We start from the raw sequence: 25,065 nt of genomic DNA on the forward strand, positions 1-25,065 counted from the left end.
TGCCCTTAACGCTGTTGAATCAAGGCCAGTGGGGTAAGTTAGTAATGGGGCAAGTTAGTCAATAAGTTACTTGAACTTATTGAAATTGAAATCAGTGGGGCAAGTTAGTCATGATTTTTCATTTGACCTAAATAGGACCTATATTCAGCTAACTTTATGTATATAACTAACTATATATAACTATATAACTGTATATAACTATATTCAGCTAACCTTAATTTCAGAGAAATATGATCATTTGAAAAAACATTTTTTCTAGGGATGCTACTGAATTTTTCTTTAACTGGAATTGGATGGCAGGTTTGTGATTTTATTCACAACAGAACTGGTTTATTAGAATTCAGTGAGAATAGGAAGGCATCTCTAACCTGTGAGCTGCCCTTTGCAACTTCAGATGTCTCTAGCATCAGCCACATGCCTTCTTAAACACGCTTAACATAACAATTTGTGCCCAAGATATCTGAAAGGCTGCTTTCTTCCAGATGAACCTGCCTATAATTTGTGATCATCATTGAAGGCCCCATGCCCAGCCCTACCAAAAGACAAAGTGAATTGGGTGCCTCAGAGAGCTGATATTAGGTGTCCTTAAAGGGCAGCAAATTTGGTAAATATTTAATTCATTATTGCATTTTACTGTCTGGAAGAGGCAGGCACTGGTGGGATTTTCTGCCTCAGGTACTCCCAAAACTGACTAAATTATTTTGGTTCCAAAGGCAGAAAATCCCAGCAGCGTTTGTCCCTAGCAGTTAAAATACAATTTTAAATTAAACAGTGTCGCACCCTGACTTGTGAGGACGGGGACTCCATTTACTGTTCTGCCTCAGGCAGCAAAATGCCCTGGACTAGCCTGGGAAGCCTTGTTGTTCCCTAACCTAGAGAAATTAGGTTAGTCAGGATTCGATATAGGGCCTTTTCCGCAGCAGCTCCTCCACCTCACCACCCCCATTAGAGTGCTTCCTCACTAGGGAGGTTAGACCAGCATGCTCTTTATTATGTTTTAGATGAACAGTGAGGACTGTATTGATGGTTTTAAAACCCATTTTCTGATTTTATTGTAATGAATGCACTAGTTCCGTTTTATCTTTTTAAATTGCCCTGAACAACCAATGAGCAGAGAGGTGATTTATAAATATGTCAAATAATGACTTCAAGTGTTCAGGTGTGTAGGATAGGCTGCAAATTAACATAAATAGATTAAGCATCTCTTTCCTTTTAACTCTCTTGTAGTGAACTTATTTTGTCCAGCATTGATATTGATGCAACAGGAATGTGGGAATGTATGGTCAACAACTCCTATGGAAGCACCTCGAAGCAAGTGGAAATTGTTGTCCTAGAAACAGCTGCCCCTTATTGTCCTGCTGAAAGAATAATTAACAATAAAGGAGATTTCAGGTATGCTTTTCTTCTCTTGAAAATATATAAATGGTCAAAAAAAGATAACCTTGATTTTTCTTGTGCAAGACTACAGTGAGCTTACCCAGTACATATATTGACTGTATACAACAGGGTTGTCTTTCCTAAGCAAGCAAATTTCTCAGACTGAGGAGATAGACCAGGGACACCCTATTGGATCCTTATCCAACAGGTTTTGAAGCCTTCAGTAAGAACTCTGGCCATCCGTAATTATGGTGCTGCAGGCAGCAAAGATCAGGCGAAGAATTCCTGAAAGCCAAGGCTGAAAAGCAGCTAATGTTTTAATATGTAATTTCAAATAATTATGGCCTTAAACACATTATAAAATCTGAAACATACTTCATGTTCCTTGGGCTGCAGTGCAGAAAGCACTTGTCCCAAAGTACCATTCTTGATTTCAGTTGTACCTCTGTAAAGGTGCTTCCAGACAGAAGATCTGGAAGAAGGTTCCACCCAGTAAGATGGCTTAGAAATGATTTTAGATAGAGAGATGGATAGATAGGGTTGCTAGATCTAACAGTCAAAAGACACAATGCAACTATTCTGTCTTTTCATCCTTAACAGTTTTTTTTCTGATAAAAAAAAGCTGGAAAAAATAGAGGGGGAAATATGGGAGGGCTATAAATAGAAAACAAGAATGATTGCTCCCTGTGCAAAATTCCACAACTGTGGCCATGTCTGGAAGGCTGCTAAGAGCACAATCCTGAAGGATTACAACTCTTTCGATGGAGTGCTCCAATCTTGGAGGTGCGCTCCAGGTCCTGTCTTTTTTAAAAAAGAAAATGGCAGGCACAACGTCCTCCTTCCTCCCTGGACGTTGTGCGCAGGGGGAGGGTCTTATGATCGGCATATCATGAGATCCTCCCCCCTCCCTCCTGGATCGCCGGGAGGTGTAGACATGCCCACACTGTTGGCTCATATTCAGCTTGTGATCTACAACAATTCCAAATCTTCCTTGCTTGTAGTATTGCTGAGCCAAGTATCCCCCATCTTGTAACTGTGCATTTGGTTTCTTTTTCCTAGGTGTAGAACCTGGCATTTATCCCTATTAAATTTCATTCTGTTGTTTTCAGCCCAGCGCTCCAGCCTATCAAGGTCACTTTGAATTAGCTATCCCACCCAATTTTGTGTCATCTGCAAATCTGATAAGCATTCCCTGCACTTCCTCGCCCAAGTCATTAATAGAAACGCTGAAGAGCACTGGGCCCAGAACTGTGCTTGGAGCTCCTTTTCCTCTTTCTTACATTTTGTAAAACTATGAAGAGAGCAATAAGGAAAGTTGTGATGGATATATAACAGGAAAAAACCCCAAATCAATATGAACTACATTCAGCACAATAATACCAATAAAAATTAAAATATTATCTAAAAGCAACAGAATATGAAAGGGTCTTTGCTCCCTTCATTTTATCCTTGGAGGTGTAATCAACCACCTAAGTAGCTTTATGGTGGAGTTCTCAGTAACTTAGTTTTCACCTTTAAACACAAAGCATTATCAGTATGGTAAATATCTACAGAAGGCTCATAGAAGATGCTGCTGCTTCCTTGCTGCTTTTTATTTTAAAGCTCAAGAAGAGATTGTCCCTGCAGACAGACGGCATTTCGACTCAGTACTGAAAAGCTCAACTTGGGGTGCTCTTTAATGAGTCACTTTTAAAATATATTAGACAAACCTGTACTGACTACTACATAATGCAGCTTTCATTAAGCAACCCTTCACTCCCTTGCCAGTAAATGTCATCCTCTTCTTTATAAATAAAAGATATATAAAATGCTCAACCAACGCTAAAGGCGTTTTGCCATTTCATTTTCTATAAATCAAAAAGCTGAGGAATCCACATTTCTGTCCTTATTGATCATCTTTCAGAAAGTCCGCACAAATTTATTTTAGAAACTTACATCAAAAGCACGCTGAGTCCATAGATTCCTTTGGCATTTCAAAGTAATGAATTCAGAATTCTAGAGAACATCTTTGGAACTAAAGTTAACATTAACACCTGAAGCTTTCTTGAAAGGTTTCTCCTCTAGGATGCAGCTCGCATGGCAATAATTTATCAAGAACAGTTCTTTGAGGTTTTGATATTATAGCAAATATGTAGGAAGCAAGATATCACAACCACAAAAGCAAAACTAAAAAAAGAAGAAAAAAGAACTCTTCATTTTAAAAGGAAAGGGAAGCATTAAATGTAATGGAAAGGTTAACTCTTGTGAGCTGACGGGTCCAGGTGGTATTTGTAATTGAAAACTTGCGGTAAGGATTTGTAATGCAAGCCTCAGTGAACAAAAGCTATTATGAGGTGATGGCTGTGTTTGTTTTGTTTTTCTCTCTCATTATAAGCTATTTTTTTTAAAAGCAAGGGATGTTTGTGTCCCTGTGTTCCCAAATATTAAACACATAGATCAGTATCCAATATGGCAGAAGCAGTAACGTAAGGTACATTGTGCTTGTGTAAGTGACGTCTGGTTCAACACCAGTAGCATTTGCTGGTGTACTGGGTTTACCAGCAAATGCCACTGACTTTGGGCTAGATTTTGCATATGCTAGCACAATGTAATTTGCATTGGTGCCAGATTGGATACTGCCCTGATATTCCCCAAACTGGATGTGCCCTGATAGTGACATTGCTGTGTAATTTACTTTAGCGCTTGTGCCACATTGGATATACCCCCATAATTTTAATACTGTAATACTCTAGTACATTCTTTGCTAAGGAATCCAACTGATCTCATCTTATAGAAAAAGTGCCCTGAACTTTGGAGCTACTAGAAAGGATACCACTATCTAGCTCTTTAATAAACATTGGTATCGTAGTTGACTTAAAAGTGATGTTCAGTCTAGAAGCAAGGCAGAAAATAAATGTTCTGTGGTTTTCTATGCTTTGTAATTCTTTATAAAATTCTGACCATGATTCATTTTGTATTCAGTGTCTTTTATCTTCATAATGAGTTTATTTCAGTGGTTAGCAAGGTGTGGAAAATGGAGACTATTTTTTTCCCAACTATAGTTTTGTTTTCTTAGAATTCAAAAGACGTGACTCTTTCAGGGTTTTCCAACGTATAATGTGGCAGCACCTTAAAACACACACCTAGTGTAAAGCGTACTGGAGGCCAGAGCCCATGTGCAATTGGTCCCCGCCAAGACAGTGGAGCAAGGCTTATTGTCCCTGACGCAGTTAGGTGGAGGGATATAGTTGATTATTCGACCAATTAAACTTCTTAGAGCTTGTGACCTTAGGCTAAACTGATTTAAGAGGGTGATTTTATGGTCCCTGGGAGGACCATAGTCTGGTGTGGATTTCACAGCTGTAACCTTGGGGAAAGAGATCCAAATGCAAACCCCCTCAGCCCGTTGCAGAAGAGAAGCAGTGGCTTCTCATCTGAGGTTGCAACAACAACCTTGGAGGAGAGTCAGCGAGGGAGAAAAGGGGGTTGGGGTGATGGGAGGGGAAGGGGAAGGAGAGGCTGTGGGTCTGCTGTATCCACTAGCCTCTCTATTCCTCTCCCTGCTCACCAAGAGGTAGGTTATCTAGATGGGCCAAGAAGTCTGTCTAGCTAAAAATATTAAAGAGCAGGAACAAGAGGTGAGCATGCCTTTTGCTCCTCCTGCTCTTTCTCCCAGGGTTTAGGATAAATGGAGGGCTCCATGATTGAATTCAGACTGCATTCTAAAGCTTGCAGGTGTACTTACTAATTCCAACCTAACCGTATATTCACATATATTCTACCAATTTTCTAACTTTTTATTCATGATGTGTGTGTTTCCCACATGCATTGCCACTTGGCAATATGTGCATTTGCCACATAGATTTGCCACCAACATTAAAGTCACTCCACTGGCTACCAATTAGTTTCTGGGCAAAGTACAAAGTGTTGATTATTACCTTTAAAGCCCTACATGGTTTGGGTCCAGGTTACTTGCGGGATCGCCTTGTCCGGTACAATCCTCCCCTCTGGGGAAAACTTACTCCAGTGAGTTTTAAAAACAACAACAACCCACTTACCTTTTGTGCTTGACCACTCAAGTGCTCCTTCCTCTTTAAAAAAGTAGCAGCCACGACATCCTCCTCCTCCCAGGACATCGCATACCACGTGTAGACAGAGGGGGAGACCTCGCGATCATAAAATCGTGAAATCGTTCCCCTTGCGTCGTGCTAGACTGCTAGGTATATCCATGGCCTTGGTCACCATGGTTGATGACTCACACTGGGGAATGATACCTGCGGGATCACCTTCTTCCATACAATCCGCCCAGCACATTCAGGTCCTCTGGGAAGTGTATATTCCAGTCAGCCAAAACTAGGCTGACAAGTGTTACCCAGAGGACCTCTTCTTCTGCCACGCCCAGACTGTGGAATGGCCTGCCAGAGGAGATTCATTAATACTCTTTCCAAGTTTAAGACAGCTATAAAGACTAGCCTCTTCTGGCAGGCCTACCCAGATGAATTTTAAACATACAAATTTTAAGATGTACTGATTGTTATTTTAATATTCAATAGGTTTTATATGCTCTTTTAATCAGTTTAATGCATTTGATTTACATTGTATTGTTATACTTAATGTTGTTCCCACCTCAATCCAAAGGGAGAGGCGGGTAAGAAATAAATTGATGATGATGATGATGATGATGATGATGACACTTAAGACAAAGTAGACCCAGAGAATCAGTCTGTGGCTTTCATTTCAAGGAAGACAACTGATGGGCCGTACCGATTTCCTTGGTAGTCCCACCAAGTTTAATGGGGCGTGTTTCCTAGTAGGTGTGCATAGGATTGCACCTTTACATTATGTAGTTTAACGTATTGAAGTTGCTCGTTTTTATTTTGCTTGTAGATGGCCCAAGACTTTGGCTGGAGTAACTGCTTACCACTTATGTCTTCAGTCTTCACCCAATTCAGCTTCCCTTCTGAATGGAGCAGAAGAGTCAAAAGCTTGGCGTAAGTGTAACCGCACAGGTCGGTGGGCTGAAGAAAGCTATTCTGAATGTCCTTATTCACAAGAAGCGACTCAAGTCCTTCATGCCTTTAGTCAGGTAAAATGACACCATTGTTATGCATAGAATGTACTGTGAGTGTTTTATATCTCTTATCAGCATACTGCACAGTAGCCAAGATTTACCTCTTTGTTATCTAAGGTATGTAGCAAGGACAGGATCTTTTAAACATGAACATTTTAATTGCTTATGATGAAGATTCAAACATGATTTTTCTGGCGTCCTTCCTTGCACTGAATACATTTGTATAGTTACTAAGCTACTGTTGTTACTAATGCCACCAAAGTAGTGAAAGAGGAAGTGTTTTGGCAAACAAAACTAAACTCACTACTAACTTTATACTGTATAACTTTATACTGTTAGTTTTACCCTACCCAGTGCCTGCTTACCCTACCCTGTGCCTGTTTGCATTCTCTTCCCCTCCTTATTGTTTTATTATGATTTTATTAGAATGTAAGCCTATGCGGCAGGTTCTTGCTATTTACTGTTTTACTCTGTACAGCACCATGTACATTGATGGTGCTATATAAATAAATAATAATAATAATAATAATAATAATAATAATAATAATAACTGGGCTTAGCCTTCTTTGCACAAGTTGTGTATTACACTGTTAAGTATGTTTTATTGAAATGTTTTGCAAGACATTAGAATGAATTTTACATCAATGACTTTCCTCATTTGCAGGATGGAATTTGTAAATTTAAAAGAGAGAATGGAATTAAATCTGAAGTGAATTTTATATGCAACTATTATTTTGTTTTTGTTTTTGTTTTTATAGATGCATCTGAATGCCACCAATGCACTTGAATTTTCCCATCAGCTTGCAGCCTACACAAGAGATGCTGCCAACTTTGCAGATAAGGCGGACGTGATCTATTTAGCTTATATGCTGGAAAAGCTAATTGCATATTTGGATGAAACCAAAGATGTAAGGAACTATCCGACTAATGAATATGTGATTGCTTAATGTTGAAACACTAGGGCAGTATCTAATGATGACTGGGCATGTGCGGCCAGTCCCATCGAGTCTGTTATGCAAGTGGCCCCCAATGTTTTATGCAACGATGATTTAGAGCTTCCTGGGACAACCTGAAACAAGGGGAAACATTCCTCTCTGCAATGGGGCAGGTCAGCAGAGCTTGCATAACAGTTCTCCGCTGACCTGCCCCATTCCAGAAACAAATGTTTCCACTTGTTTCAGGGTTACCCCGGAAATGCTAAGGCCCTTTCTACACCTCCCACCGTTCTAGGAGGGAGGGAAGAGGCTCTCACGATATCCTGATCGTGAGAGCCTCCCCCTGCGTGCACACATGGCGACGTCCTGGGAGGAAGCAGGGACATCGTGGGTGCTGTTTTTCGGGGGGGGGGGCCTGAGTGGGGTCTGTCGCACCAGAGCGAGTCCCCGTTCCAGCGAAAATGTGAGTTTAAAAAAAACACCGCCCAAACCCCTGCCATCCCAGGGGTGGTGAAATTGCTGCCACCCTCTCCCCTGATGGGCACAGAGCTGTACAGCGTGGCTCTGTGCCCATTTCTGGTGCTGCGCTTACTCGTGAGACCACGGGAAGAATTGGGTGTCCCCCTGACCCTGGGAGTCCCTGCACATCATTTGGCCTAAATCACCACTGTGCAAGTAACATGGGCCGTTTGCACAGCAGAATTGGTGGGGCTGACTGTGTGTGGAACAAAAGCAATAGTTGGTATCAAATATCCAATGGTGAATTTCTGTCTTTTAAAAGAGAGGTGGCAGGTTTTCAACCAGATAGATTTAGTATGCATCTTCTTTTTTTCATTTGAATTGTACTGAAAGTCTACATTGTAGACTTTTCTCTGAAGGCATAATTTTAGGGTGGGGGGTTGCTTGTTCTGATTGTATTCATCTGAAGGTTAAGTTGGACATATTTTTAGTGTGTCTCTGAAGTGTTTAGCATGTGTCTCTTTTCATATGAGCATGATAAACACATTTTTAAAACACTCAATAAAATATAATATTTTACGAGGTATTATGATTCAAGGAGCTATGTAATCCCGGGGCCATGAAGAACTTTTGTGTTACTAGCAATGATGGACTCGTAAAAATAGTCCTTTTGAATTTTTGAAGTAACTGCATCCAAAAAGATTTCATCCTTTGATATTTTGGAACTTATGGTAGTTACGTTCAACAGATTTGTTTTGCCTTGGTTTAGCACTGTTAATTTCTTTCCACTTTGCAAAGTTATCATCTTACCAAAAAAATAAATAAATACCAAAAAAAAAAAAAAAACCCAAAGGGTTGCTGGGAAGTGGCAGAGGGGTGGATCCAACACCACATTTCAAGATCTGTTGGCTGGGATCATGGGGATCCAAAGCCACTGACACAACACCCATGGAATGACTCATTTCTGGATTTTCCGTCAGCTTCTGCTGGTGGGAGAAGTTCCAGCAGTGGCATGCCACCTGCCCAGAAGCAGCAGAAGCTTCTACCAGGGGCTAAATTGCCCCCCTGCCCTTCACAGGGGCAGTGAAGTGATTAGTTCAGCCCTTTGTCAAGGATGCTTTAAGTTGGATTCCTGCATTTGGCAGGGGGATGCCCTTATAGGCCCCTTCCTATTCTACTATTCTGTGATTCTATGATTCACTCTCATACTAGGAAAATACTTGGAGGGTGGCTGCAGCATTGGCTGGTTGCACACTATGGTTACCAATAGGGGTGTGTTCCGCTCCAAATCCGAATTTGGATCCCCGAATCCGAAGCAGAGTGGGCCAATCTGGACCTCCTAAACCCAGTTCTGGAGTGGATCGGGGAGGTCTGGATCGACCCGAAGCAGTTCAGACCATTCCGAATCGATTTGGGCTGTTCCGAAGCTTTGGAGCCAGAAGAGGGGGGCTTACCTGGCTCCGGCATCCGCCGCCGCTGCGGTCCATGCGGTGACAGTGGCAGAGCCAGGTAAGGGAGGAGGGGGCTTGTTCGGACACCATTTTGCCCCTCTTCCCCACTTACCTGCCTCCGCTGTCTGCTGCGGAAGCAGGGAAGGGGGGAAGGGGAGGTAAAATGGCGTCCGAATATTGATCCGGACCTCCGGATCTCGCTTTGGATCTGGTTCCGGAGCGAGTCGGGGGTGTGTGTCTGGATCGACCCTAACCGGTTTGGGCCTGATCCGTAAGGTCCGGATCAGGATCCGAAGCAGTTCAGGGAGGCGTGCACAGCCCTAGTTACCAACAGCCCCACCGCTATTGCCAGCTGTGCGTGAGGTCACTTGAGGATCCTCCTAGACTGTGGAGCTCCAGACATATGTCGTGTGGTCCAGCCCTGGCAGTACCAGTGCATCCAGTAGCTGTAAGGGTAGAGTAGTGACTGTTGTTCTAAACCAGCTATAGTAGTTCTTGAGATAATTAGTACCTTTCCTAAAAAGTATTTCCTGATTCAGTTTGAGGTTTGTGGCCTCAGTCAGTTGATACCTGTAGGTACCCAAAGGCTTCTTAGGAAAAAATAGAATTTAAGCTGGTTGCATTAACTGCTGATTTCTCTGATTACAGTTTAATGTACTGTTGATCTATTCGTTTTACATATTATTTGGCCATTTTATTGTAAGCTGCCTTGAGTTCTTTTTTTTCCGAATAGGTGAGGCATACATGCTTTTTTTTAATGTAATAATTATATAAATAAATAATTGAATGCTTAAAACTGTGAAGGGATTCTTTCAGTGTAAATTATATTTGATTCAGGGTTTCCCGAGATTGCATCTATAGTTCGGGTGGGGTGGGGGTGAGCAGTGGGGAAACAACCGATAAACTCCACACAGTACTGTACATTTTATCTCAGTAGAACACTTGCTTGAGCTCATATAACTCTGAAATAGTTTGGACTTTATAATCACTGACTTGGGAAGAGGCATATCCATAAGAAATCAATTTACTCTTATGGCTATAATACCTGAATGTAAGTTGATGCTATAAGAACTCGTAATTCCTGAATGCTCAACAGGCCGGTTAAATGCAGCTGCTTTCAATTGTGCTCTCATGTTATTGTTGTGCGGTAGTCAAATATGTTGCACTATGTCTCTCTCTCTCTCTCTCTCTCTCTCTCTCCCTCTCCCTCTAGCTTGCAGATGCTGTAGTTGAGATTGCTAGCAATATAATGCTGGTAAATGACCAAGTATTATGGACGGCACAAAAAGAAGATAAAGCGTGTACTAGGATTGTACAGTGCGTGGAGCACATTGCAAACCAAACTCTGACCAGTAATACACAGGTCATATCAAAGGTATTTCTTGAGATTTATTTGTTGCTTTCCAACTTGGGGGCCAGGAGGAAGAAGTAGAGTGCTTGAAAATGTGACTTTTATTAAATTGAGGCTCATATATTGGTTCATATCGCATCCGCTTTTATAATAATAATAATAATAATAATAATAATAATAATAATAATAATAATAACCCGCCTCTCCCTCTGGATCGAGGCGGGGAACAACACCAAACACAATATAACTCAGAGGGAACTTTAAGCTGACGAATCTCCTCCAGCAGGCCATTCCACAGCCTGGGGCAGCAGAAGAAAAGGTCCTCTGGGTAACAGTTGCCAGCCTCGTTGTGGCTGACTGGAGTACACACTTCCCAGAGGACCTGAGTGAGCGGGGCGTATTGTATGGGAGAAGGCGATCCCACAGGTATCATTCCCCAGTGTGAGTCATCAACCAGGGTGACCAAGGCTATGGCTACACCTACCGGTCTAGTGTGATGCAGGGGGAAGGATCTCACGATTTTATGATCGCAAGGTCTTCCCCTCTGTCTACACGTGGCACATGACGTCCTGGGAGAAGGAGGAGGACGTCGTGGCTGCCATTTTTTTTAAAGGGGAAGGAGCACTTGAGTGGTTGAGTGCAAAAGGTAAGTGGGTTGTTGTTTTTTTAACAAAACCTCCCGCTCCCCCCACCTCACCCCCGTTGGGCACAGAGTGCCTGAGGAGCTCTGCACCCTGTGTGTAGTTCCCAGCTCCTTGCAGTTACTCGCGAGGAGCTGGGACAAAAGCATGATGCCCAGCCACACGTCCCATGGTCTCAGGATCATCCCGAGACCGCAGGAAAAAGCGGGCTAAAAGTGCCTGCCGATATCCCAGGACAAGGGAGGGATCATCCCTCCCTGCCCCCAGGATCCCCTGTGCGTCATGTGGATGTAGAGGGATGATTCTGGGGTGATCCCCGGGATATCGGCAGGTCTAGCCATGGCCCAAGTCTGTTTTCATCATATAACCAGGTCTGAAACCTGATTAGAATGGATTTAAATAATCTGTATCATCCAACACCACTTGGGATAAACCTGGGATAAACCTTAGCTAGACCTAAGGTTTATCCCAGGATTGTCCCAGGGTCGTCCCTGCCTGCTCCTGGGATCCCGTGTGTCACTTAGATGAATAGGGATGACCCTGGGATGATCCCGGGATAAACTTTAGGTCTAGCTAAGGCCTGTGAGTTGTGAGACTACCACATACTCCAGCATCTTGCCAAAGAATGACAAATTTGACACAGGCAGTAGTTATTCAAAACCATAGGATATAAATTTGGTTTCTTCAATAAAGGACTCACCACTGCTTCTTTTAAACCTGAAGCAGTGGTGTCCCTCAAGGAGGCCTTGACCACCTCAGAGGTCCAGGTAGGCACTAGGGATGTATAGATATTGTAAAATCTGTTCTGTCCATGTTCATGGATTGTCAGGTGCTTTTTGTTCTGTCATCCATTCATTAATTTTCTGAATTTGCACGGGTTTCGATTTGCAAAAATGCACGCACACACACAACAAATGCACAAATACACCCAACCCCAAATGTGCATTTCCATGTTTTAACCTATTAGGGAAATGTGTATTTTTGGCCAGTGTTCTTTTATTTTAGTATTTTTCTACAACTAAATTTGCGTAAAATTCAGGAAAGTTTATTGTTGTTTTTTAAAGGTCCACAAGTCCGTGGAATCTGTGTGACTTGGAAAATCCATAAGTCTGATTCATAGAAATTTGAACTCATTTGATTTCGTTGCTGATTTCTTTGACAACCCTAATACCCAGCCCAACTCTGGCAGATTTCACAAGCCAGGATGGAGAAGGAACTAAAGAGCAAGTGGTTGGCCTTAGTCTTCCAATCAGTTTTTCCACATCCTCAGGTTGCACAAGCTGGGAGGTATCCATAACATGACTAGATGGTAGACCAGCCCCTTCCATCTCAGACTCTGTCAAAACAATGGCATTCAAGTTGCAAAATATCTAGCAAATTCATTACAGTGGGCCTTTGATGGTTCTAGAGCCTACACCCAAGAGTCCTTGAACCACCTGAAACAGCTGTGCTGGACAACACTGATTGCAAATGAATTCTTACGCTGTTCAGTCATATTTGTTCCAAGTCTTCCACCATTTGTGATAAGTGTTGCCTTTTTCGGGAGGTTACATGGCAATATCCTCAGCTAGGAGTAGATATTCTTGCTGCTCCGGTTGCTACTGCTGTCAGATTATTCGCTTCTGTCCTGTGACTTTATTCTACTGGTGCCAGCAGACTTTCCCCCACCCCAGTACTGGGGTCTTTCTCCATCTAGAATGCTGTCCATTTCTTGGAAAATCTTCCCAACTAAGAACCACTGGTGGAGCTAATTTCTCTTGCTCTTTATCTTCCCTATCTGTACCTGTTTTGAAGCTTATAAATGTTTTCCCCCCGTTACGATAAATGTCAGTCCAGAACTTTTAGCTATATAGTTCCCAAAGAATGGAATAGATCCTTCATAACACTCTGAAAATTTGTTGATTTTTAAAAGAAAACCATAGCTGTATTTTTTAAAAAACGAAAAATGTGTATTATGGAATGGAATAGCTTTCCAGTACAGAATGTTCATATGGTAGTAGGAATACATATGCTCTACAGATTCTTTTAGATGCCAGATGCTACAGGTCATTTTTCTTGTCATTGTTTGGGAAGGTCATCTGTCTTCCTTTAGGGACAATTCTGCAGATCTCTCCTTACTCAGCCATTCTTTATCCCCTCATTCCCGCCTGTCCCGTTTTTCTGTAGGCAAATTTGTGTAAAGTCAACTGAAACTTGTAAATAAAGCTGTAACTTCCCAGTGTAGCCTCATACAATACCAAACAACTGCTGTTCACTTTGGAGGCTGGCCAGTAAGCAATTAGCAAACTGAATCATTTAGACTGTACTCATCTCTCTCTTTTAATATGAAAAGACTGTGTACAGCATCAAGTGGATTCCACCTAACTATCTGAAAACGTTTTGACCAGTGCTTTCACGACACCTCCTCTGTTATTGATAATCACTAATTTACATCACGAGACATTAAGGAAGATACGCTGATTCGGAGAGACCATCCTTTGGACTGCAGCTATCCTAGAGAAACTTGTATGATCCCTTCCATGGGCACATTTTTGTTGCCATAGTAATATGAAACAAGTTTTTATTGCCATAGCATTGTCGGATGAGGTTGCCAATCTGAATTCGTGCACGGTTCCTGTTCATTTTAAAGGTGATTGGGTTTAACTGCATTTTAGTGTAGGAGTCTTGTTAAAACAAACAGAAGAAAAGCTTTTGACTGTTAAAACAGAGTTATTCCAATTAAGGTTATACTTGTCCTCACTGAAAAATGTGTAGAGAATTAGATCCTTTTTAAAAAAATTAAAAATGGAGTTGCAAGTAATATCACTACCCTACAAGTTATACAAATGTATGGATGTATATGAATGCTGTTTGTGATACCAATTTTCTTTAATGTACAGAGTATGCAAATACACACTGGGAGTTTGATATAACTGATTGCTTTTTAAAAATATATAAATAATGAACCGGTTCTTCACATTTGTTTCAACAGGTTTCTCTTAATATTGCTCTGGAGGCTTTTATGATCAAGCCATCTAATTTCATGGGGATGACTTGCACTGCCTTCCAGAAAATATCTGCAAATCCAGACAGGTCACTGAGCCGTGACACCGGGAACAGGGAGACAGACCAACATTTGAATTTTAAGTGCAATGCTGGCAGTCATAGTGCCTCCTTGGTGAATTTCTCTGCAATGGTAAGTGGTGCAACTATTAATTTATATATAAATAGTTTGCATGGTGTACTGAAAGCAATATTTGGAGCAATCACTCCAGAACTTATTGAGATAATGATTTGAACTTCCTTCTCCTTTTGCATATTGATTAGCAAAAGAAATAATTTTAAATTTCTGACAGGCCTGTCTGTGTAAATTTATGGGCACAATGCTAATACTGCCAAATATAATTGAATCCTAAAATGTAGCATTGATTCTCCTTCCACCTATTGTTTTAGCACAGTGTGCAAGCATGTTAATCCAGATTGCTTGAAGGTACCTGATTTTTGTCCCATTGAAGTTAACTGAATTGAAATGGTATGAAACCGTATGTCTTCCAGCAGAAACAGTGCCAGGTAACCTAGTACTGGCCAGAGATAAGGTGGTTTGGGGCCTATTTATATAAATTTGATTAAATCTGTTTAAATTCCATCTTGATTTACTCAAGGTTCATTTGGTTAAGATGTTGCTAAGGAAACATATTTTTGTACCTTATGAACGGGAAAGGGGGAAATAATGTATGACTAGAAAGTAGAGGTATATGAAAGCTTGCAGATATTGAAAAATGTTGCTAATAGAAAGACTATACTGCTGGTAAGGGTCTAATGCCAATTTTGGTTTGTTATGTACTGTTGTTTTTATTGATGTAGATTGTGTGTTTGAGACACCTTGAACATTTTGGAAAGGCAGAAGACAAATCTTTTAAGTAAATCAAACTTTGCAGGGCTCCTACCATATGTTCAGTTGGTGTGAGCAATTTCAATTAAGTGAGCAAGTGTGCTTTTCGGAAGTGTGCACTTTAAAACGTGAATGCAAGTTTGGGAAATTCTGAAAATTTCCTGAGAATCATGTTTCTGTTCACCTTCAGAGTTATGAATGGGACAGTGTTTGCAGAATTTGTGAACAGGAATGAAATTCTCATGCATACCTAGTTGATATCACATAATGAAGCAGATCAATTAAACTCAGATCCAGCACAAAATAGAATTTTGCATCTTGTTGAGTATGATATATATATATATATATATATATATATATATATATATGAAGTGTTGCAAGTTGAAGTTCTTTTTATCCTTGAACATAATATTTTAATAAGCTTAGGCTGAAATCCTATACACACTTATCTGGGAGTAAGTCCCACTGATCGCAATAAGACTTACTTCTGAGTAGACGTGTACTGAATGGATATGTTTTTAAGTATTCTGTGTATTACAGAATTATGTCTCCCCAGAAAATGTTGCAAAGGTGCTTTGGAAAAACTTCGAAATGTTTACATGTGGTTTTCCTTCCTTCCCCTCCCTTCTCTTTTCACACTTTTGAATTTCTGAGAGGAATATGGTGTTAGTTGTTGCAGGATATTACTTTTTGAAATGCCTCTGGAATGCCACATCTTTCATTGGGGAATGTGCAAGAATAGAAGAATGTAAGGATTTCCACTGCAATCTTTTAGATACTATCCCACATATTCCTTGTGTTTTTGAGAGGAGGGAAGAGGAGAAATTCTGTTACTGATACTACTTCTGGTTGATTGACAGGCAGTTTTGTATTAAGACATTGATTGAAATAATTTTATTTATTTATTTATTTATTGCATTTCTATACCGCCCAATAGCCGAAGCTCTCTGGGCAGTTTACAAACGTTAGGGCTGATGTGTTATTTTTGTATTGTTTTGGGTTGAAAATAAACCATGGCATTATTTAAGGTATAGATCAGTGGCTTCAAACTGTTTCTGTGGAATTGAAGTTTATCAAGGACTCTGCAATTAGAAGATGAATAATTATACTAGACAGCTTATCCATCATTTACCCAGCTTCCACTACAATGTGCACCTATTAGGGGTGTGTTGGATGGGTTCTATGGGACATTCAGTTCACATACAAGCTCTTTTTTGGCATTATTTAACCTGTTTACCTACACATGTGAGGCAGGAGTGAACTGTACAAAGTAGCCCCCAACATCATGTATAGCACATTGTCTCCCCAGCTAGGCCATTCATTCAGCTGTATATGTGTAGGCCTCCACATAAGCCAGAACCCCAGTAGTGTGAATGGTTGGCGGGGTGGGGGGCAGTGCCAAATGCGTGACATGTGTGGTGAACTGACACAGTGCAGCCCCACTCATTCAGGTTAAATAATGCCAGAAAAGGGCTACAGTGATGACTAAATCCAACTGAGTACACATCCCAGAATCTATCCTCAATTCCTCTATAATCTCTAGACATGGTGGATTAATCAGTCTTATTTATTTATTTGTTTATTTCATTTCTATACCACCCAATAGCTGAAGTTCTCTGGGAGGTTCACAAACATTAAAACCACAAGGTGCATTGTAAAATATAAAATATGGAGGCTTAAAACCACAATATAAAACTACAAACAGAATAAAACCAAGCAGCAATGCAGAAAATTAATGCAGTCTTGAACGAATTGCTTGAGGTTATGAATATATGGATTATATTATTAATATACTAGAATATATGGATTATGTTGTACTACTTCAAAAAGGATCTTCCTAAAACTGTAGTGACGTTGAGACCAGGGGTGCCTGAGAATAGAACAAGACTGCCATCAGCAGCACTGAGACCTCCTCTGCATCCCTTGAAGCATGGATGGGAGATCTTGGGTTTTTTGGTTTTGGTTTTTTCAGGCTGAATTCCCTCAGGAACCATCTGTTGGGGGCCACATACTTGCAGTGGGAATGGCCTGACATCCCCCTTCCTCCCTGTTTATCAGGCTGCCTGGGGATGGATAAATTGTTCTTCCCAGTGGTCCATAGGGTTTAAGAAATTAGGCCACATGAATTTAAGCCAAGGTATACAGATTGACCAGGCCTGTTGTCAGATAGGGTCCCTGCTGCTTCTCTTCACCACTGGCACCATTTTCTTACCCAGTTCATCTACAGCAGTAAGAAGGAACTGCTGCTCACTTACCTGCCCTCTCCATCTGGAGGGTGGCAGCTGGTGCCCAGCTTCCCTCATCACCCAGAAGGAGAGAATAAGTGAGCAAAGAGTTGGTGGCATTGGCTGCTTGGTCCTTGTCCTCACCATTGCCTGCTCATTTGCTTGGACGCCAGCACACTGGATGTGGCAAGGATAAACTAGATGTGACATTAAATGCATCATTGCATTTAACATGCAGGTGTTTGTTTGTTTTTATGAAATGCAAATTGCATTACGGGATCACAAGGGACAGGAAGGTAAAGACAATGATTGCCAATGGGGGTTTCCCCACAAAGCAAACACCAGCTTTAGAAGAGAGGTGTTCCTCAGGACTGAAGCAAGGGAAGGAAGAGTTAAATTACCCTTTTACACTTGCTGTAATCCTAAATATCATCAGGATGTTATTTGCATTTAAAAACAAGCAAATACCCTCATGTTTGGCCCTAAATGGTTGGTGCCAGATAGTGAGAATGAATGCACACCAGAGGAAGACCATAAGAAGAAGAGCCCTGCTGGATCAGACCCAGGCCACAGCTAGACTTAAGGTTTATCCTGGGATCATCCAGGGTTCACCCCTGCCCGAGCACTGGATCCCCTGTGTGTCACCTAGATGAACAGGTTTGACCCCTGGATGATCCAGGGATAAACCTTAGGTCTAGCTATGGCCCAAGAGTCCATCTAGTCCAGCATTTTGTTCATCCCATGGCCAACCAGCTGCCTGTGGGAAACCCACAAGTAGAGCAGTATCTTCCTTGTTATGATCCCCAGCAACTGGTGTACACAGGCATGCTGCCTCTGATACTGGAGGTAGCATATTGTTATCAAGAGCAGTAGCCATAGATAGCCTCCATGAATTTGTCTAATCCCCTTTTCAACCCATCCAAATGGGTGGCTGTCACTACATGCTGTGGTAGCAAACTCCTAGTTGTTGTGAAGCATTATTTATTTCCTTTCAGTTCTATATTGCCTCATAGCCAGAGTTATTTTGGCAGTTTACAGGAATTCAGTTTCAGGCCAGATCTATACCGAGCAGAATATGACACTTTGATAATGGTTTGAAAACTATATATGTAGTGTGTCCTGGGCCCTAACAGTTGTCACTACTGTTTTAAACCATTTTAAAGCAGAAGTGTAGATCCTGCCTAACTTATAGGGATGGCGCAAGCATCCGACTGGGTCCACGAGGGCAGCAGACCCCCTGCATCTGCCCCTCGCAGACCCAGGCCTCATCTACACCAAGCAGGATATTGCACTATGAAAGCAGTATATAAAAGGCAGGGTGCCACACCAAGCAGGATATAACACTATGAAAGCAGTATATGGTATGTGTCAATGGGCCCCAACAGTTGTCAGTGCACTTCAATACCACTATAAAGCAGTAGTGTGGCTCCTGCCTTTTATATACCGCTTTCATACCGCTTTCATAGTGCAATATCCTACTTGGTGTAGATGAGGTCCCAGTCAGATGCATCCGGGTGCAAGGGCAGACCCATGCCTGAGTGTTAGTGATCCCCCCGCAAGCATGGGTCCGCCCTGACTTTTGGGATTGCGCCCTTCCCCCCCCCGCCCGCATTAATGGTGGCCGCCCACTGGAGCAGGGAGAGGGGAAAGCACGCTTTCCAGAGCCTCCAGAAAGTGCACATTTCCTCCAGCCATGCTAATGGCTCACCAGGCCCGTTTTGTGGGGGTGGGCAGAAGCAGCTGCAGGGTGAGTGCTCGGGGGGTGAGCGCTCTCCTAGTTTGGCCACCCCTAACTATGCACAGTTTAACTATGTGCTGTGTAAAGAAGTACTCCCTTTTATCTGTCTCCCACCAATCAGCTTCATGGGATAACCTTTGGCTCTAGTATTATGAAAGAGGGATAAAATGTTTCCTTATTCACTTTCTACACACTAAGGATAATTTTGCACACCTCTGTCATGTCTCCCCTCATGCACCTTTTTTTCTAAACTAAACCGTCTCAGATGTTGGAACCTTGCCTTATAGATGAGTCGTTCCAGCCCTGTTATCATTTTAGCTGCCCTTTTCTGCCCTTTTTCCAACTCTACAATATCCTATTTTAGTTGTAGTGACCAGAACTGTACACCATATTCCAGGTGTGGTCACACATAGATCTGTATAAGAACAGTATTTATTATTTATTTATTTACAATATTACTTGGCCTCCTTTCCAAGGCAGCTTACAGCAATAAAATATATAAAAAACAGTTGAAATGTTACAAACAATAAAAATATAAACACAGTAAAATGGCAATAAAAACAACAATAAAAGCCAGAAATAAAACCAACAACAACAATGAAGGCAATAGCAGCAGCAGTCATATCAAGAGAAGTCCAAGGTAAGATCATATGTTTTCCGTATGATATTGGCAGTTTTATTTTCAATCCCTTTTCTAATTATACCTAACAAGAAATTTGCCTTTTTCACAGGAGATTCACACTGGGCCAACATTTTCATCAAGTGGCCCACCACAACCCCAAGATCATATAAGCTCAGATCCCATCAGCTTATATGTGAAGCTGTGATTTCCACCCCCCCCCTCCCCACTGCCCTGTGCATCACTTTACACTTGCTTACCTTGAACCACATGTGCCTTTTTGTTGCTCGTCCTCCCAATTTGGAGAGATCATTTTGGAGCTATTCACAATCCATTTTGTTTTAACTGGCTGCCTATACGCTTCTGGTCAGAATTCAAGGCATTGGTAATGACATTTAAAGCCCTACACAGCTTGGAACCTTGATACTTGAGAGAGCGTCTGTCCCTATATATGCCTGCCCAAGACTTGAGATCTGTTGGAGGAGCCCTCCTCTCACGTCCCACCAGCACAAGACATATGCTGTGGTGGGAAGTGAGAGAGGGCTTTCCATGTTCTGGCACCCCAACTATGGAATGCCCTCTCCTTAGAGGCCCAACTGGTGCCAGCACTGACTTTATTCCTGTGACAAGCAAAGACATGGCTTTTTAACAAAAGCCTTTAGATGGCTAAATTCCCCAAGCTTGCACGTTGTTTTAACTATTTTAATTGATTTTACTGTTTTTAAATTCTATACTGGTTTTACCTTGATTAGTGGTTTAATTTGTTTAATTTAGCTATGTAGATTAATTGTTTTATATTGTTGTATAATTTTATATGTCTGCCACCCTGAGATCCTAGTGATATAGGGCGGGATACAAATGTTTTAATAAATAAAATAAATAAATAAACCACCCTAAATAATTTGGTGTCATCAGCAAGGCCCATTAACCTGCTGGAGCCCCCCTCCCCCGGCCCCAAAATTGGACCCAGCCCAGCACACCCTTCCCAATTACAGTGGGGCACTTCCGTTCTCATGCTGATATTGCATGAGAAAATCTTCACATTTCAGGAGACTGTTCAGGTGCCCACTTAAATGTTTTTATCAGTCGGTGGTTAACTGGAATAGGAAAGAGTAAAGGTGGGCATAACCTAGCACTACTCATTTATTTACAATAGTTTATACTAACTTTCTGTAAAAACCATCACGGGAGTGTACAAATAAAAAAACAATAAAAGTAACATCATAAAACATTAAAACCATCCAACCATCCAACTATATTAGATGTTCCTGCTACATTTTTCTCTACTGCCTAGTCTTTCAAGCAATACACAGAGTTCTGTGCCAGCCAGTGAATTGTGCTATTCCATTTCTAAGCATTGCAATGTGTTCTAACTACAGCAACACATTCTTCATATATTTCAGGTACAGAAAATTAACATTTTCTCCAAATATATTTGTCTGCCAAGTACTGATGCCTCTTTCCTTTGTTATGACAATGTATTTCATATTAAAAATGAAAAACAAGTGATTAGGTTCCCTTCCCCCCAGGAACATGCCAGGCATCTAGGATTTATCTCAACCTACGGCAGAACATTTTGTTTGGAAACCTTGTATAAAATCTTGGCAGTACATCACTGTATAAAGAGCTTTAGCAAAGCTTAATCTTTTCTTATATATTTTTGCCATGTTTGTTGGAAACGTCCAAGTAAAATTCTGGGCCAAATGTCGATTGCCATGTCTTATTTCTGGGAACAAAATATTTTTTTAAACTGCAGGTACCATTTTCAGACCTCTCTTAAAACCAACTCTTATTGGTCTCATAATTATAACCAAATGGAAGGTTTCATTCAAAATGCGCCAATAAACTGGAGTCCAAGTTATGTCTTGCTGTTACAGCAGGCTCGCTCAAAGTAAACTGCCTATATTTCCATAATTTCATAATTCATTGATATTCCAACTGTTCTCACTTGAAAATGAGACGTTTTCCTATACCCATTTGTCCCAAAACCACCACATTTGAAAACTTGATTTTTACCAAAGTACTGGATTAGTAGAATATCATTATTTTCTTAGCAGAAAATAAAATGAAAAGGACTCTCTGAAGATGTGTAAAAAGAAAATGAAAAGTCACAACTACAGTTAATGTTGGTGTCAGTAGTGTTCAAAGTATCCTCCCAGTTCAATGGCTATAGTAATTTGTCGTTCAGACATATCATTGTTGGCTGTCTGTGCACTGGCTCTAAACTGCTTCTTTAAAAAATCAATTGTTTTACATAATAGTTTTCCCTTGTAGGAGAGAGCCAATTCTGACATTTGTTATGTGCTTCTTGGATGACCTTTTGAAATTAAAACATTCATGTGGGAAAGGTATGCCAGAAAGGGTTATCTGTATAATTTGCCCAGGGGGGGATCTACACTAGTCTTATAACGTTGCTAGTGTCCCTTTCTATCGTGGTTCTCTGTATCGGTTCTCCGAATCACGGGGTATACTAGCGTGACTTACGTTTAGCTGTAACGTTACTGCAGGGCACATGGTTAAATCCTTTCCATTGTTCTGGGTTGCTCTGAGCTGCTGGGTTTGCTCCGCCCACTGCCTGCCTCATTCCTAGCCAGCAGTGCAGGGCAATAGTCATAAGCACACACACAAACCCCCTCCCAAAACATCTTAATGCAGGTCCTAGGGAATAGCCTGAACGCATAGGAGCCAGCCACCCTGCTGAAGCTAATCAGGGTTGGGTCTGGTCAGGGTTGGGATGGGAGACCAAATTGAAACATTTTAGCAGCAGCCCTATTTAAGCCCTGCTGGTCACGAGTTTTGGACTGGGAGCAAGAGACCCTTGTTAATTTTCCTGCACGGAGCTACAGCAATCCTTTGAGCACTCCTCAGCTCCTTTGCAAAGAGGGGGGAAATGTTAAAAAAGAATCATAAAAAATCAACTGATGAACCAATTTGATTCAAATTTTAAGGCAGGATGCATGGGAGTACTTCACAATCAAAGCAGATTCTAAGGTGGAAAACTTATGAGTCCTTTGCATACAATTGTCAGTGATTGCACAGTATAAGGCTGGTGTGATTTATCTGCTGTAGCAGATAAGATAGCAAACGGGGCGAAGGAAGGAGAACAGGAAGTGGGTGGAGCAAATCCAGCAGCTCTGAGAAAAGGAGAGAATTACCGGTAGGACGAGGCACGTGAATCTGTAGCCACGCTGGAACTAAGAAATAGACCCAGTAAGTAGAACTCATTTACAACGTTGGAGACCCAGGGTCACGTGACGCTGTGCGTCACAGTAACCCATTCAAATCGTTACAATAACACCAGTGTAGATTCCCACCAGGAACAATTCTATGAATGGTACTCCATATTTCTGTGCAATTTCCTATGCAGGATTGTTTGACATAAAGACTTCCAATGGAACTTTCTGACATAACCTCCACACGTATGTGCTCCTGACAGCTCCAATGGAGGAAATTTTGTGGGCACTGACACCCCGTGCTAGCATTGTATTTATTAATCAATGTGTGATGAAAAATGATTGGGGCCTTAGCTAGACTTAAGGTTTATCCCGGGATTGTCCCGGGGTCATCCTTGTTCATGTAAATGACACACAGGTTATCCCAGGAGCAGGCAGGGACAACCCCGGGACGATCCCAGGATAAACATTAGGTCTAGCTAAGGCCTGGGACTGTATTCAGCTGCATTTCTCTCCCAAATAACTAGTTAAGCCTGCCTTTATTTCAGAAATGTCCTTACTTAAGAATATGTCTCAGTTTAAGCATTTTTCATAATGATCTAAAACACAACATTAATTGAAATATTCATGTTTGGGGGTATAGGGATGAATGAATTTGTCACTTTTGGTGTTGTTCAGTTTCTTATTTTCCCAATCCTATGACCGGCCCATTTCTACATCCATTTGTAACTTTTTTAAAAGTCTGCACCAAAATGTGTATACATTTATCTTAATATATGATTTTTTTCTACTCATTTTGACTAATATATGAATTTTAAAAAGATTTTTCCTTTTATAATGCTTTTTTGTATAGTTTTGTATGCATTTTTGTGCACACTTTCTCCTAATGTGTGTAGTTTGTGCTCATTTGGGGAGAAGGGAGATTTGCATTGCAAAATCCTGAGAAGAGCAAATACCAAACAATAACTGTGATCCAATTTGCATATGGATTCATGAAATCCAGATTTAGTAATTTCATATCAAAATGCAAAATGAATGACATTATCTATCATCCCTTGGGAAAACCAACACTGATGACCTCCTCTGCTGCCTAGGACCCCCTTTCACCAACCCCCTCTTCTCTGCCCTGACCTCAGTGCTGTCCTCTCCAGCTTAAGTCTACAATCCTGTGCACACAGACATGTGAGTAGTGCCCGTTGAACTCAGTGGGATTTACTTCTGAGAAAACATCTATGGGATTGTATTGTTCATTATGGCTCTGCACTAATAAATAATGAAAAATCTAGGTTTGGAGATTTACAGTACAATTATATACATATCTACTCAGAAGAAAGTCCCATTGGGTTCAATGGGATTTATGTCTGGGAGAGTATGAACAGCCTCAGTAAAATTATACCACGATTCTAGTCATGCCTAACTCTACCTTGGAGCTGTTTTGATTTCACACATCATATTTCCTTTCGTACTATTATTTTGAACATGGTCATTTCTGAGGGGCTAAGCAACAAACTTTCAGTTTAGTCATGCTATAAATCTATTAATGTGGTTTATAGTCTTCCACTAAAAGCTCAAATGGTGAATGGATCCAGCAGTATGGATATTCCGGTATAATTTTGATGTACTATCAATAAACTATAAAAAGAAATGACATGCAAGAGGAATGAATGATGTTCATGAACAGATCCAGCCATGTTACGTACATTGAAAAATCCCAATCTAACCAGAACATTTGCACACAGTAGAACTGATATTACTAGGGCCAGATCTACCCCGAGCAGGATACAGCACTATGAAAATGGTATGAAAGCAGTATATAAGAGGCAGGAGCTGCACTACTGCTTTAAACAGTGTTGAAGTGCATTGACAACTGTTGGGGCCCATTGACACATACCACATACCGCTTTCATAGTGCTATATCCTGCTTGGTGTGGCTCCTGCCTCTTATATACCGCTTTCATACCACTTTCATAGCGCAATATCCTGCTTGGTGTAGATCTGGCCTAAGTTTGTTGTAGCTAAATAGGTAATATATTTGTGAACCACCCAGAGAGCTTCGGCTATTGGGCGGTATAAAATGTAATAAATAAATAAATAATACTGTTTCCAACTCATTTTTTAAATTTGATATTGAAGGATGGGAGGCAGACAGGCAATATCTGAAGCAGGCAATCTTTT

The 25,065-nt window shown here is 41.2% G+C and overlaps 1 protein-coding gene across 1 annotated transcript in view; it reads left to right on the plus strand.

Annotated features, from left to right (window-relative positions):
- The window catches only part of ADGRA1 (adhesion G protein-coupled receptor A1), a 282,014-nt gene that overhangs the window by 48,998 nt on the left and 207,951 nt on the right, over positions 1–25,065 (plus strand). Inside the window, exons 3-7 of the mRNA XM_063132851.1 lie at positions 1,228–1,392; positions 6,244–6,442; positions 7,186–7,335; positions 10,486–10,647; positions 14,236–14,439. Coding sequence (XP_062988921.1) covers positions 1,228–1,392; positions 6,244–6,442; positions 7,186–7,335; positions 10,486–10,647; positions 14,236–14,439 — 880 coding nt within the window. The remainder of the gene's footprint in view (positions 1–1,227; positions 1,393–6,243; positions 6,443–7,185; positions 7,336–10,485; positions 10,648–14,235; positions 14,440–25,065) is intronic.

Source organism: Elgaria multicarinata, chromosome 8 (genome assembly GCF_023053635.1).
Source record: "Elgaria multicarinata webbii isolate HBS135686 ecotype San Diego chromosome 8, rElgMul1.1.pri, whole genome shotgun sequence".
In the NCBI taxonomy this organism is placed as follows: domain Eukaryota; kingdom Metazoa; phylum Chordata; class Lepidosauria; order Squamata; family Anguidae; genus Elgaria; species Elgaria multicarinata.